This window comes from Esox lucius, chromosome 7 (assembly GCF_011004845.1).
Source record: "Esox lucius isolate fEsoLuc1 chromosome 7, fEsoLuc1.pri, whole genome shotgun sequence".
Taxonomy (NCBI): domain Eukaryota; kingdom Metazoa; phylum Chordata; class Actinopteri; order Esociformes; family Esocidae; genus Esox; species Esox lucius.
In genome coordinates this window covers 33921501-33938157 of record NC_047575.1, presented here as the reverse complement: position 1 = coordinate 33938157, position 16657 = coordinate 33921501, and the positions used below count along the sequence as shown (strand labels likewise).

At 38.7% G+C, this 16657-nt stretch overlaps 1 protein-coding gene across 16 annotated transcripts in view; it reads right to left on the bottom strand.

Moving 5' to 3' along the window:
• Positions 1-16657, bottom strand: part of ncam1a (neural cell adhesion molecule 1a) — a 239322-nt gene that overhangs the window by 55314 nt on the left and 167351 nt on the right. For 12 of the 16 annotated variants that reach the window (XM_010893513.5, XM_010893514.5, XM_010893515.5 and 9 more), the window contains exons 2-9: positions 14796-14870; positions 13882-14091; positions 13054-13197; positions 11633-11770; positions 11272-11389; positions 10000-10160; positions 8089-8231; positions 1864-1893 (exon numbers count right to left, since the gene is read on the bottom strand). In XM_010893513.5, the coding sequence (XP_010891815.2) occupies positions 1864-1893; positions 8089-8231; positions 10000-10160; positions 11272-11389; positions 11633-11770; positions 13054-13197; positions 13882-14091; positions 14796-14870 (1019 nt within the window). The remainder of the gene's footprint in view (positions 1-1863; positions 1894-8088; positions 8232-9999; positions 10161-11271; positions 11390-11632; positions 11771-13053; positions 13198-13881; positions 14092-14795; positions 14871-16657) is intronic. The other 4 variants (XM_010893516.5, XM_010893524.5, XM_010893526.5 and 1 more) reach the window with 1 other exon arrangement.

Genomic DNA, 16657 nt, shown 5'->3' with positions numbered 1-16657 from the left:
TCATCGCTGGCAAGGCTGAAGCGTGATTCATGTCACACCCACCCTCGTGCAGCTCTTCTAGGGTAGTGAAATAATAAGAGAAACAGGAACTACAGTGAGGTAGCTTTGCAGCATAGCCCCCATAATGTGTCTGTGCCCCTCTTATCTCTTATAAAAAGCACAGAAGCACCATCCTACCGACCACTTTTTCTCAATCCTCTCAAGTTGCAGGAAAATAGGACGGTTGGCTGAGCTCGGTAACAAGAGGGGAAGAATACAGCGCAGTGTCAGAAACCGTCGTATGGACTGGGGTCATGTCTGGAGGAGGCGAACGTGCTATGGACAGCGCGACACATTGGGGATTTACGTAACTGACCAACTGACCGGTCGTGTGGTGGGTGATCACAGGAAGTCATAGATAAATCCTCCACCCATGGCGCCAATGAGGTCATTGAAAATATGAATACGTATAAGTTGGCCTCATGGTGTGACTTAATAATGGGATTTGGATCACTTGAGTTACAGTGCGGTACAACAAACAAGCACTAAAGATATACTGCACTATTGTCCGAGTTATGGGATAGGATACATAGTTAAAGTCCATATCAAAATATGAAACTACATCAATATCTTCACAGTCACTACAAAGTATTTGTCTATAAAAACAGAGACTAAGACAGGGATACTAATACTACTGGGCATCTGAAAAGAAGCATTAAGCAAAACTATCTAATAAAGCTATGTTAAAGGATAGTTATAATTTGTTATTTGAATACTGAGACATTAGCATTATATATGCATGCAGGTTATGGGGCAATTAAAAAAGATATTGACACTCAAAGGTTACAAATTGACAATTTATTTTTTAAGTGTGAATTCATGGTTTGAAGTTAGAGTATAGATCTATCTGTAACAGAGTTAATAATGAATAAGCTATAGATACCAAGAAGCCATGTTGTCAAGAGAATGTTACCTCTGTATATTTTGTTCAAGCAGTGGGATTTATGAAAGGTTTATAACCTCTTGCAATATGGGAATCATATTTCCCCCTATCTCCACAACATCCATATGCCACTGAGTCATGCATTATAAACACAGCACACATGCTGATGAATATTCACACACTAAACCAAACAAAAACAAAAGTTAAGCCTTCTGTGACAAAAGCTTAGTTGTGTTTGAAGAAATGCCTCAGATGTCTACAACAAAGACACATTACTCACAGTCACTATTACATCCTGCATCGGTTATTATCACATGTTTCTTTGATTCTTTTATTTACTTTTAACTTGCAGGGGGAGTTGACATTATTAAGGTGCATCTCTATTGTGAGGTTTACTTTGTGCAGTCTACAGATTGGCTGGTTAGTATTTTCACAAGGTACAGCTAGATTGGCTTGGTCCACTGCAGAGCACAATTTAAGTTTTTTCAATGGTACCTGGCTAACCCCAGTGCCCTAGACTAGAGTCTCAGTCACCCTAAAAGGTTGCTAAGGACTTGATGCAAGACTGGTAGTTATCAGACCATCAAGGGAAATTAAAAAAAGTGACCAGGAAGTAGACCAAGCTTTGGGGCTATTGTCGACACCCTCATAATAAGTGGTTATGAAAAACAAAGTTATGAGAGAAATTAATGCAAAATGGAGAGACAGAACTGGAGGGCAATTCTAATGAAAATGAATGTTCAAAAGGAAGCATCTAATTTCATATTCCAGAAATGTATTTAATTAGTGGGAAATACTATTTGTACCCTATTTTGGGTTCTTTCAATACAAAAAGCCAAAAATGATGCTCTGCGGTGAAAAGGGTTTTTATACTATGAGATGGGCTACAGTAGGTGTTAAGTACGGGATCTAGAATCTGGCTACGTATTTAGTAGCCATACCTTGTACGTCTCTGGCCGAGTCCAAGAAGCCTGGAGGACAGACACACAGTGTACAAAACACAAAACAAGGCAACAAATGAACCTCGAACACAAAGCTCAAGAAAATGCACAATCACAGTTGCTGCCAATGCAGCCTGCATTTTATCTCTTGGGGTCCAGTGAAATGAGTTAATGTGAAAATCAAAGGTACATGGAATTTTGAGGGAAAATACATGTTAAAGGATTGTGCTTGGAACCATTTATATCTTACATTAACCACATTGTGGATTGTTTTTGGAGAATCACATTTATTTTATGTGATTAAATAATAATGTCAATTCTAATTAAGTTTAATGTGCTGCTATGTATGTTACTTTCTCATGCAAAGCTAAAGTTAAGACTATTGGCTACTTAAGAACCATACTGTCATATATATTGTAAAATAACACTCTTAAAGCTCTTAAACATTTTAATTAATTTAACAGTTAAATCAGTGTAAACAGCTTTAACTTTTTAACTTGTGTTATCATCCGATCAAAAGAAATAACAAAACAGCAGCGTTCTGTCATTCTATCAACAACAACAACAATAAAAATGTTACACCATTTAAAAACTGGAATAGAACAAAAGCATATCTGAAGGGAGAATTGGAAAAAAGAACACATGCCAACAATATTTCAGCAGCTGCCCCTTTGAGGAAAAACGCCTGAGACGGGGTCAAAGGCCACAGGCACCACGGAACATGTACACTGACAAGTGATGAAAAAGCACTCGGGTAGTGGAGGGGGCACTTCATGCAACCAGATGGAAAGGACATTGATGGTGATTCTCAGCTACTCGTTATGGTGAACTGATTAAACTTTGTTGTGATAATCAGGAGTCAATATTATTATCAGGAGATGCGTCATTCACTTTGATTATTACCTTTCAATTGTCACACCACCAATACATGACACACATGTTAAGGACCCCTTATCTTAACGTTTCCAACAGTGTATATTTCATCAGAGTACACAATAGGGACACTCACACAAAATTAATTATTGTAAGGTGACATTTGTTTTATGTTGGGGATATTTGTAAGAAATATTATTTTTTAAAGTAGATATGTTGCTTGCATATGTTCTCAACCCCAGTAGTGTGGAACCTCTGAGTTAACACAAATAAGAAATTGATGTGATGAGGAAATCTATCTAACTGGCCTTCACTTCCTTTTCTGGATAAAAAAAATACCATTGGTCCCAAACAAGGCTGAAAATTGGGTTATTTGTCCTTCCTTTAATTGCAGAATTATGATAAAGCCTGAGTCTAACATCCTTGCAATGTCCCAGAGGCAGGCTAATGATATAGATGTTTAATATATCATATCACGCTGCTTAGAGCTTTAAGCTTTGATGTTGAAGTCTCTAACTGTAGAAGTATTATTCAAGGACATAAAAACAAGAACAGGAGCATCATGCTGGGGGTGACAAAGATGCATATCTATACGTAGATACACATGCACAATCTGGAATCTAATCTGCCCCTTTAAAGAAAATGGTCATAGTCTGGGACCTTAAGAAAAAACGACTTCTATTCACAGTGTTCAATGTATATTGTGGAATAATCGTATGAATGTACGTTCTTAACAGAAGTGACCACTATACATAAAGGTGGAAATCCTACAATATCTTGACTTGTGAAGTGCATCTGATACTCATGTTAACATTGTTCTTAACCATGAGTTTGAGGTTAAGAACGATTACCAAAAGGGCCACCGGACTTCTGTCCTGAATGAAATCTTCACATTAGTTCTGTGAATATTATAATCCATGGTTGAGTTTGGGATACAGTGATAGTATTACACGAAGAAGAGGGGTCAGCCATGGAAAGTTACAGTGGACTGGCCCAGTCCTTCCCTCTTTTTTAAATGGATATAATCAGAGACAACAAAATTGTATCATCAGGGCTTTGCAAGCCTACAGAGGACAAAACGATTTTGTAATTACAAATTACATGGAAAAGAAAGATCCACGATAAAAGAAAGGTTATTTTTGAGCAACAGGAATCAACCTTGCAAGTCACGCTACCTCTGCACATCTGTTCAGCTCAAAAGACAATGCCACCAGTTAATCTGTCCTGACTCCTGCTTGGGCAGAAGACGGAGCCCTATTTCATCCAAATGGCTGCAATTAAGCGCTGTATCACAGATAAAGAATATGGACCCAACCCAGCTTGCAGCTGCCACAAGGGACCTCAGCGTCACAAAGGTTTCTGACAGGAAGACTAACAACATCTTCCACAGAGACATTCTAGGCCAAAAAAATATATAAATAAATTTAAAAAAGAACAACATTATTTGCATTGACCCTCCCCAAACGAGAGTGTCTAGCGGTTCAAACTTCAGCGGTTTGCTGAATGAGAGTACCCAGAATGTCTGTTTGGCCTCATAAACACTGAACATGTTGGTCCACCTACCCTAAGTGCTGAACTTCTGCCAGATACAAAGTCATATTGTTGAGGTCTAAAACGTTTGTCTCTGAAGAACAATGATAATGAATTGTATAAGAGCTGATTGACTGTGTTGTTTGCCTGCCCCCTGCTGATTCATCTTGGAACCTGTAGGCCACATCAAATCATCAAACTGTGTTAACCTAACCTATCACGTTGTTCTAGTTTCTTCAACAACATTTGTGTGTAGGTTACTAATAAACATTTATTTAATTGTTTGCTTGCGTCCTGGGTCCTCAACGCATAAGGATAAATGTACACCAGAAATGAAGTTATTGACTCTTTATATTTATATGTTTATAATAATAATGCAATCTGATGAAAACTAATATGCTAGTCTTAGACCTCTGAAGATAAATGTCTAAAGTTACTGATCTGGGCAGAAAGTGAACATTTATTTGTAAAAACACTATATGCCATAAGAATAAATACAAATATATTTGTTTAAACTAAACACTGACAACAATGTATTGTGTTGTCTCAAAGGCAGTTGGTTTGTGAGATGGCTAAAAGGAAAATGTCAGAAAGACATTTGAACCAACTAGGCAATTTGAAAATAAAAAGAACAGTGGAAGACCAAAAACGCTGTCTGCATTCAATGAAAAGTACTAAAAGTAACTTTCTTGAGGGACAGAGGGAAATCTAGTGAAAAGCTTATTCAGCATCTGGCAGACATCTGGCAAGAACACAACTGTGAGACGTCTTATAAGGAATGGACATCTTTCACTGATTAAAAAAAAGTCACAATTCAGCACAATAATGACCCCAAAAACTTTTCAAAGACAATTATGACCTACTTAGAAAGGAATTCTACACATGAAACATAAACAGTATGAGATTTGCCACCGCAGAGCCCTGACCTCAACATAACTGAAGCTGTATGGGATCATCATTTTTCCTTGTTTTTACAGGGTTTTTCCTGCATATAAAACTCAAAGGCGATCGCCTTCCCAAAATTTAGCAAATCTCAATTTTGTGCTCACATAAAATACCTGTGACATATTGCAGCAAACGTTCTCATATTAGCAGTGTTTAAGTCACCAATAATTAAGGCTGTCAAAATGAACACATGCATGCGCCATTCATTTTTTTGTCGCTGTTAATGTATTTTTATTTTTTGAGTCTCAGAACCATAGTTAGTGTTTGACTTGAGCAGGAGCTGTCACTCATACGTAAGAACACTGTTCCAAGGAAATTTGAATATCTACAAGAACAGCTGTGCCTCGCAGACTCTTTTCTGAAACTGATCCCTGGATGCTGTGTGTGCACGAAACCATCTATTAAATTATTTTACGTTGTTGCTAGCCTAAACTAGACATTAATTTCATCGCCAGTCTCATTACCACTAACACATAATCGCATAACTAACAACTTCTATGCTGAGCATAAATAAAATATATATCTGATCCTGATTAATATTTGTGGATAAACATCTCTGGCTACCTTGCCTAGCTTATGCCTTTGCTTATTTAAGTAATCTACCTCATGGCATTTGGAAATCATGTAATAAAGACACATATTTGGCTGTGGCCAAACACCTATAGCTTTAGCCTAATGAAGTACAATACCTGGAAAAGCACAGGTGTTATTTGGTGTTGGATAACATGCCTGCAGCTTCCCTAATAGAGGGGCTGATGGTGCTGTTTATACAGAATCCTAACATAACTGTTGTTGTACTTGGTGCCTTGATCAAGAGCACAATGATAGAAGATTGTAGAACTATTGGATCAGAGACCAGCAACTTTCTATTTAGATTTACATTGGATACCAGTAGATTCTGCCAGTCATTGTGATAATTCAGGGGAGACGTTTACATATCCTGTATGAATGGACCAACTTGGAAAAGACAGCTCCTGCACTTATTTGATTTCAAATCAAGCAAAGTCCATAGTGTACAATGAAATATGTTGTTAGCACAAAGCATTGCAGGAAAGGTTTATTTAGGAACAAATTTGAACACAATCTAAAATTGTGATTAATCAGGATTAACTACAAACATTTATGCAATTAATTATTTTAATAATTTGACAGCACTACTAATAATATAAATATATGAATGTGAAGATGCTAAATCAGCTCAAGCAGCAAAGCCTAGTCGAGCTGTGGGGAAACAAGAGAAGGAGGTAAACGATGCGGCGTCAAGGCAAGGATGGAGAAAAAACAATGCGACAAGCCGGAAATATATACAGCTCTGTTGCATTTTTTAATGCAAGACAAATTAACAAGAACATAGGACAACAAAGAAAATAGACAACAATAAAATTGATTTTGATTAATTATAAAGCTGATCTCATATTTTTATGTGATTCCTAGATCCTTTTATAAACACAGAGCCAGTGGTTTTGACGCAGAATGGCTGAATGTTTTTGGGTGGCTCAGACATAATGAAGAGGGGATGATATGCTCTGTATACAAGAAGCATTGTGGAGCCAATGTGATTGGGGGCTTAGTTAAACAGCCAATGCACTTAAATCCTATAAAATGTCTACTAGTCATCAACAGGCAGAAGAGAATAGAAAAATACACAAAAGAGGGTAAAAACCTACATTTAAAAAAGATAGAATGTGTAACATTCATATATAAAGAATAAATATATGATTTATATTTTGGTTGCTATTAGGGAGGACATTGTAGCATGCATTAGCTATTCAACAACAGCGCTAGTATTTTTTGAAGTGTGTAGCCAGAAATTATATAAAGTATATTAGAGGGGCGTCCAGTGGAGCCTGGGTGTCAGGTCCTGGCTGGGGCGCCCCTAGGCATCTCTATGTGCCAGGATGCCACAGACAGGGCCTGACTGCAGAGGCGCCTCTTGGCATCTCTGCACTTATGTTTAATTATCCTCAGTCAGAGGCAGCTGCTCCCTATTGCCTCTGTTTGGGGATCCTATTTAAGTTGAGCTAGTTTGGGTTTCGTTTGTGTTTGACACTTCAGTTCATGTCAGTTTTCTGCTTTGTTATTTTGTCCTTAAAGAAGAGCAAAGTTTATTAAAGTAATGGCTACCTCAACCCGTGCTGTGCCTCATGTCCTTTACCTTGACCGTGAAAGAAGGGGAGCGGGAGTTGGCTAATTTACCACGCTTGCCAAATCTTTGCACAAGGAAAAACCCGGATTCACAAACGGAATACATAAAGAAATGACTAGACACCACCTAAGCCAATTGCTTCAGTTTCATTCTAAGGGTGGCCACAGAAAAAGTATTACTGTTTTTAAAAGAAACACATGGTTTTCTTTACTTGTCAATGTTTTAATGTTTCTTTATGTTTCTTTCATTATTATATCGAGTTTTGGAAGAAATAAACAATAAATGATGAGAAAAATGCCTTTCAAAATGTCTCAGGCAACCTAAGACATATGCAGAGTACTGGGATCATTTTCAATTCAATCCTTACAGAGCCTCGAGAGGTTAATTAGTGTATTGCTTTATACATGAGCTGAATTGCATGCTTCCAATTAACTGAACAGGTGGAGGATGACAGTGCAATTAGGAATGGTATATGGAGGAGGATTTGGTGGTGCAAAGAAAACCAAGACTGTAGGTTTCATACACAAAATGTGATTTGCTCCAAAAGTAATGGGGGGGGGGGGGGCCTTGCAAATAATATCATCAAACAGCCAACCCCTGAAAAGAATAGATTATTATGGGCCAAAAAGAGACAGCGACCTTTGAACTTCAATACCGGACCAATACCTGATCTCAATATCATCAGATCCTGTGTTGTTTTGAACTCTCCAATGTTCTTCACACAGCAGTACCTGTTCTCCCTCTGTGAAGGCCCTGCGGCCAAAGCTCCAGCTGATGGTCGGCGTTGGGTCTCCAGAGGCCTCGCAGGTCAGGGTGATCTGATCCTCCAGCTCTGATGCAGTCTGGTTGACCAGGTAGGTAATCTTGGGCTGAACTAGAGAAAAAGGGAACAAATAAAAAAGAATATATATAATGCTTCCATGCACATTTCTAAAGTTACACAAATTAACATTTTATGACCGGCATGTAAGGAAACATTTGCTTTTACACTGTCAGTACACTGTCAATTGAAATTGCCAAGGCGGTCCAAAAATACACAGTTCTTTAAAAGTGACCGCAACATGTCTAATAGTAACCCCACCTTGTCTCACACACCTTGTCTCACACACCTTGTCTCAAACACCTTGTCTCACACATCTTGTCTCACACACCTTGTCTCACACACCTTGTCTAAGCTGTTATTCCTAAAATAATGTGTCAAGAGTTTGTGTAAACTGTCAGATTTGTCTAAAATCTAAAAGTCACCTATCATGATTGATACAATAATATAATTACAATAACAAGTGCTGATCTTATGTTACACTTGATAAGAATCTGAATCTGGTTATAACATCATTATAACACATCACATTTTCAGAAAATGGCCTGTAGTTAATGACAGGGTGTGCCGTGTTTTCAGGTCCTAGCTCACCTTGGTATTACATATGGATTTAACTGTTTTGACACCTTGTAGTTACATGTATGGTCAGATATTTAAAATGTACAGGTGACTTGCACATATGTAATTATAAAACCTTAGTTACAGAGTGAAACAAGAGAACAAGAAACCAGGCAAGCCTAGTTCAGCCGGCCCGCAATAAATAGTGATGATATCTGTTGCCCTCCCTAGATTAAAACCCGGGTCTCCCATATATGAGGCCATGTCTTTAACCACTACGCCAGGGAGCAATACATCTGCTCAGAGTTGGTATAGCATATATAGCAAGTTTGAATGTGTCGCTAGACACCATTAAGCATTGTGTTAAACTGAGTAACGTTTCTTATGAAGTTTACTTCCACCACAAATAGCATCTATGAACTGTATGGCTTTTGCCTCTGGCCATTTTAACAGCTTATTAGCCATTTGTGAATGACAATGACACAATAACTATCAATATAGGTGTGAAAGTGAAAAGACAAGAGAATTGTGTAGCCTGTGAAGTGTTTGTCTATCCTGAACAAATCCTTAATCCTTAAACAAAGACATAATTCGAAAATCCACCAGAAATAGTCGCAATATAACAGTAAACAGTTCTGTTTTAGGCTTCCGATAACGTGGCCACTGAAGGTTGTAGACAGCAAAGTTTGTGTCTATCCTGAACAAATCCTATTTAGTCACTGGCCGTTTTAACAGCTAATTAGCCATTTGTGAATGACATTGATACAGTATCAATCAATACAGGTGATGATAACTTACTTTTTCGTCAAGTGATGTGTTTCCCTATCCTGAACAAATCCTAATATCCATCAGAACTGTTTCATTTTAGTCTTCCCATAACGTAGCTACTGACGGTTGTAGCCAGCAAAGTTTTTGTCTGTCTTGAACAAATCCTAAAGCATCATGTGTTTTGACAGTGATTGGAGTCAAACGCAGAAATCTGTTGTTCCACAGTCCACGTCTCTAACCACTATGTTATTTAACAAGGAGTAGTCAGTCAGTCAGTAAGAGACATTCACTCTTCTAGGCCATATCCGCTTACACGGTCCGGCAATAATATATAAGTAATATTATATTATTAATGCAGTTATTACTGTAAGTATCATTATTTCTGTAAGTATCATATTCATGTGGACAACTTAATGTAAACTTTTACCCAATCTTTCAAAAGTACAAGAACAAAACATTCTTACACTACTTTGAATAAGACTAATGTTGTACTTACCGAACACATTCAAGCTGACTTCCTCCTCTTTTTCCCCAGCCTTGTTACGGGCAATGCATGTATAATCTCCTTCATCCACCTTTTTGACATCCTTTATTATCAACTCTGAGCCGTCGTCGTTCAGGGTGTACTTATCGTCCGATTCAAGGACAACGTTGTTACTATGGGGACAGAAGCAGAAACACAAGAGTTCACATCACTGATGGCTATAGTTCCTCTACAATAGGATGCTAAAAATAATCTTATCGTTTTGGAGGCAGTATCTCAGAGCAGTCCAGCTGGTAAAGAAAATATGTTATGGATTGTGATTTCTGTTGTGCAATGAAGCAATAACCCTAACCCTAACCCTTTACCGCAAAAGGTAACCAAAGATAATTCCAGAGTTTCTAAACCCAGAGGCGCAATAACACAAAACAAAAGGGAACATTTGCAAATCAAACCTGGATTAGGTTTGTGTGATAAAAAAATTGTTCTTAGTGGCTCCTTTTCATGAACTCTAAATGTAAAACATGGATTTGAGTCAATGTCTTAAGAAGCTGAAACTGCCATTACTACAATGTTGTGAAGGCGACATAAATGAAGAAGGTTATATTGAACGTGTGCCATTATTTCGTAGGCCCTGATGACCATTTCATCCTGTGACACATTGTTACTACTGTTGCTAGGGCATAGTGTGATCTGAGATTACTATTGGAGAAGCCATTTCTGAGTGTCTTTGTAGTATCATTTCAAGACCTTCTCTTAGCATGCCACACTTTGTTCTGTTCTGCACAGTCTTTTCCATTTTTGATTAGCTGATTAGTCTTGTGTTTGCTGTTTTGTATGTTAAAATAAGCTCCCAGGCCATGCTTCACAATAAACATATAAATGGACCCCAGTCCCTCATCTGTATGCCTGCAAGAGCTTCAAACCTGAAGTGGTCTCCAAGGGATACCAAATGACAGTCCCGTCAGTGTCTCAGGAAATAAACTGCAAATGATAGGAGCTGCTGGCCCCCCTTCATACCCCTCACTTCATCCTACACCGCTTTCTTTTTTCGGCAGATCCATCCCTGATTAGATTGTGTCTCCTTATTCGTTTTACGATATAAAAAGGGATACAAAAGCTCTACAGCAACTCTGTAGGGGTCAGAATTATTCTCCTCATATTCAAATAACGCGTACCTTCTTTTGTCCAGTAAAAAAATACAAAATAGCCTGACTCATTTTTATCTTCCAAATTAGAAACAACAAGCCACTTGTTAATGCTCATTAAAGGCCAGGCATGACATACCGGGCCCATGTGACTGTGGGCTCAGGGAAGCCGTCTGCATCACAGGCCAGCATCGCCGACTGCATAATGTCCGCCGTGGCGTTGACCTCTGACTGTCGGGTTCGAATGCTAGGGAGTACTTAAACAGAAACAGATGTGACAAGTATTATACAAAGACACAGAGGACGTACATGAGTAATCACACGTCCTAAGGTTGTAATATGCATTTAACAAGTGTTAGATAGGACACATTATACCTGCTTACTGAGTATGATAGGAGCAATACATGGAGCAATAGGCATGATATAGAGTTGTTGATTTGCCTATCATGGTTCTGTAATAGTGTTCATAATATAGTATGGGGGAAGGGGGGGATACTCACCGTTGATGATGACCTTAATGATCTTCAGGTCTATCTCTCCCCTGGTCATTACACGAGCCTCACAGGTATACGGCCCTTCGTCTGTTTTCTTGATGCCTCGGATCTGGAGGTGGTTGTTGCTCAGGATCTTAAATCGAACTATTAGCAACGGAAAGAAAAATAAATTCAATCACTAAAGAGTGACACGTTGGAAACATGAGAAAAGCACACTTACAGTGTGACTTCAGAAGGCATGCTTTTAGTAACAAAGGAATGCTCTTGTTCTTGCCCCCTCCCAGCAGAAATGTTGTAGAAATAGAGCAGGAATTATTTTTGGTAACTGGAACTAAGTGGAGGGTGATAATTATTGAAATAGAATGGTACATAGGCCAGAAATAAATTGAACTGTCATTTTTGTTGCATAGACTAATCAAAATAAAGCTTTACCATCCATCAACTAGAATATCTACTATTCATTCATATGTACTAGAATTATTCAGTACTATTCACTAAAAGATTATATTGAGATGCCAAACACAGCATTGCCATGACATGGTGCTTAAACCTGCTGTGTAGATGACAGCAGATACAGGTCATATTCTGTATCCTTTATATCCATCCTAAAGTGAATTTGGTAAAACATAATTGTTGTGTCAGCATGCTGATATGGCAAGCTAACTTCCAACATGTCTGAGCAACTACTATAACTTTCTATATTACAGTATATTAACCAAGCCCTACTAAGTGATGGTTTTTGTGAAGTTAAAACATCTGGCAGCCAGCGCACACATATTGTATGGCAACTACAGCATGTTGCCAATCTAATACTCTTTTGAAGCGGTGCCAGATCTGGTTTAGTGAATGTGCATTTGGTGAATGCTTTGAAATACGACCTTTTAAATAGCTCTCTATGAGCTGTGAAATAAATATTAGCATGAAAAAGCAAGGTAATTTGAGACATAAGCACGTGCAGCTTTGATACAGTATATTAAAAAAAAAAGGTTAACTGGAGCAATGTGGAAAATGGTATTTACATAAGCAGTTTGGGTTTCAGTATAGGCTACAATTAGCGGTTTCCAGTGAAAAACACATCCCTGTCCAGGGTCCAAAAAAACGCCACACACCCGAGCAGTGTGGTCACCCTGAGATTTCCAGTGGTCTGCAGAGGGAGGGGTCCTTTAAGGTTAAAACGGGGTATTCCAGAGAAAAACAACATCTGAGAGAATCCAACTTGACAATAACATACATATGAAATCTTCGAATAGCTTTTCACAACTGACAACAATCACCCCTCTTGATGAAGAAACCCTGTTCTCATGTTCTCCGTTATATTGGAACACTTGAATGAACAAAAAGCGGGGCTGTGCTCTCTGGGAGAGAGTGAGTGAGTCAGGCTAAAACCAACGACTCAGGCAATGGGCAACCCGCGCATTCAGCCTCACCGTCTTTTGCAACTTGGATATTTGAGCCTTTGTGCTTCCAGATGATGGTGGCGGGAGGCGAACTGACAACATCACAGATGATGTCAGCATCATCCCCTTCATTGAACTCCTGCGGGGAAGGGGCGTCCTTGAAGGTTATCTTTTCTGTTAGAGAGAAAAACAAAGTCCATATCAGCGATAAAACTTTCCAAACAATATACTGTACAGTACATTTTCTAAATCAATGGCCTATGTTGGTCCAGCAGTCTAACAGCTGCCACCAGCGCACATATACTGATGGAAGGAAGGGAGGTTTTTCATGTGAAAACAGAAGCTTGTGTGCCTTCGGCTGACCAATAGATATTGACCAATAGAAATGTGTAGCTTTTAATGTTTGAATGCACCAAAAAGAAGTTCTGGTGAGTACATTTTTTAAAACAGTAGGCTCTCATTCAACACTGTCACTTACTGCAGATATATTATTGGCAAAAATCCTACATGCCTATTTAATGCATTTAAGATACAAGAATGCTACGGAAAAAGACAAAAGTTGACTTTAAACACATTCAATAAAAAGAGTTGGGGGTCTGCTCGTACTGATATAATGTTGGATACACCTGTAAAGATGCTAGGACAAACACACATCCATAATATAGAAGATCTAAACACAGAACAATATGGTATGTGAGAGAAAAATGTGTGCAATAAACGAATATGCAAATAAATACATACAAATAACACTATAAAATGCGCATAAATAATAAAGTGACGGGACGTCATCTAGTGAGGAAGCTCTAAAGTGCACTGAAGCACGTCACCTAGACGGACGGCGTCTGAGAGGGCACTTACGGAATATCTTCACATTCACGGTGCTCTGAGACTCCTGGTCTCCGTTTCTGGCCACACACTTGTAGACGCCGGCACTGTCCACGCCTGCGTTGTAGATGGTGAGGGTGGACGACGACTCGTCGTTGCGGCTTACAATGATGTCCTGTCTGTTTGGTAGGAGCTTCTCGCCGTTAGGGGCGTACCAATCGATGTCCTTCACATCGCCGACCACTGAGGGACACATTGAGGCAGGATGGATGTGTGTGAGCGGGGTGTGGGCGCACTCTATGTGTCTACAGCAACTCGTATGGAAAACAGCAGAACTGAGAGATATGTGCCGCCTTGAGAGATGATGCTGCATCGGAGGTATACATTATAGCCTTTTTTAGCACCAAGGTTAACAGATTGGTCTACTTAACATCACAATGTATATACTATATGGATAATCCCACAACAGTTCCCCGTCCTCACTCTCAACAAATTATTCAATCTAGTCATAAACTGATGATCTAGACCAGCATTCCCTAGATCATTTTATTCCTGAAAAAGTACTGGAATTAACACTTTCAGACACCTTCACTAGGAATGGTTGAAAGAAGGGCAACATTTCCTCAAATATTTACTGGAATAAAGAAGTATTGAGGCAAACAGTATTTTGCTGATTCTGTGTAAACAACTATTTTCCACCACTGGACCACAAGTGAAAGGTGTTCATCTTTCAATGATGTACTTATCCTCTCTACTATTCAACAACAGGATGCTAACCTATGACCACATTTGCCGGTAAGCCTCCTGGGAAACCCAAGCTACTACAGCCATGGCAACCGGTATAGCAGCTGCACATCATTTGGTGTTACTTTCTTTATCAAGCTGTCAAAATACTGTAGCTATGTTGGGGTTTGCTGTGAAGGTGATGATATCTGTAGCAAACCTACCATTGCAGAAGAAGAATTTGGATTCTCCCACGCTGATCTCTCCTTGCATTGGGGTGATTGACACCTGTAGGGAGGCTGGAAGGGAAAAAACATAGCGAGAACAGGTCTCAGAACAGTAAAGTCAAACATTCTATACATAGTCTCAGTACTCTTTACACTTTACATAGAGCATGTCTTGAAAGAGCTGTGGTCAAGGGGAAAGGGCCTATCAAAGAATAAAAAAGGAGCATAGCACAGTGAGGCAAGGCACAACACACTTATCATTAACAGCTTGACAGAACATCTGCAGTTGATCAACCTAAGATTAGGAATTTCCCAAGATTGACATTCCCATAACATGAACGCCAATAAATGGATTGAACTGAAAAATCCGGATTTTCTTATTTGCAGCCTCATTTCGGTAAAAGCACACTAACCCCAAAGTACAGTAGAACCAGAACAGCCATAACGGATATTTAGAGTTGGCAGTGTTTCACCCACAGTAGAGGCCAACATTATTGGCACCCTTGCACTTTCTTCAAATGCTCAAAATTGTCTTTAAAAAAAAGCAACCAAATACTTGGTCACCACAATTTTTCATTTCACTGTTAATATTAGACCTTTTTTTTATTATTCTGGGAATTTGCCAACAATAGGGATGTTAACAGTTCACCTAGTTTGGAGTCCCAGTGGTTACGAGGTGAGGGTTTGTGAAACTGGTAAATAACAGTATCCACCTGGATTTCAAAATGTTTAAAATGTTAGAACATTCAGAATAATTTCTGTGACCGGATCATCTCAAACAGTATTTGGAGTACCCCTGATCTATACTATTGGTGTATAGAAATGTACACAGTAACCAAGTCTCTATCTTAGACTCCAGAAATGCTCAACAGTCAGGAGTTACAGCAAACTCACCACTCAAACGTTGTAAATTATGTATAATGCGTTATAATCTATATGATTTTAATGTTTAATTTAAGCCCTGAGAACAATCACTCTGCCCAGGTTAAAGCTGCTCTTTTCATTCTTCTGCAGCCTCGACTCAAATATGAAACATATGAGCACACTTGAGAAAACAAAACATAACACTGACCTCAACCGTTACATTAAAAAACTTGGCTAATTCGATTTAAAAGATAACACTTCTGTGTTTTGGCATTTTCCAGACAGTGACATCCTAATGACTTACACATTTTAGGTAAGTTTAATGTTCTGCGAAAAAAAAGAAACTTTTCCACTTGCCAACTTGAGATTCAATCTAGCAAACCTTTGGTTAGAAGCCAGATGCTATAAACAACATGATAACTGCTGCCTGCCTGTTTCCTTCTGATAACTAACAAGTAAAGGTTATACGTTATTGTAATATTTGATATTTGAGTTTGATTGGCTGATTTAAAATAATGGGCAATGTTACCTGGGCAATTTCTTAAACTTTAGCCTGTAAGGCAACAGAGACTTTCCAGCAGATTTCAAGTCATCTTTGTCCTTTCTGTGCTCTTGGTGGCCTACCTGACTAGTACCCTTCTTGCTTATATACAAAAATGTTTGAGGACGGCCTGTTAAGTCTGGAGTACTGTCCAGACAGTACCAAATGTGAACCTAATTCAAAATCGAAACATCATTTAGATTGTTTCAGATTTGTTCTGGACCACAAAACTCTGATGTTGATATTAAGGTCAGTCTGTACAGGCCCCAAAACACCTTGTACATCCATAGTGTTTATGATAAATGGGTAAAGATGGCAAAGGCTATTTTGTTTCAGCTCAGACATGTGCACACATCAGTGCCTGATGGTAGTGTGTTGTTTGCTTAAGGACTCTATTTGGTGACTATTGGGTGACATAACTGTGTTAATTACATTTAAAAAAAATTATGGTGAA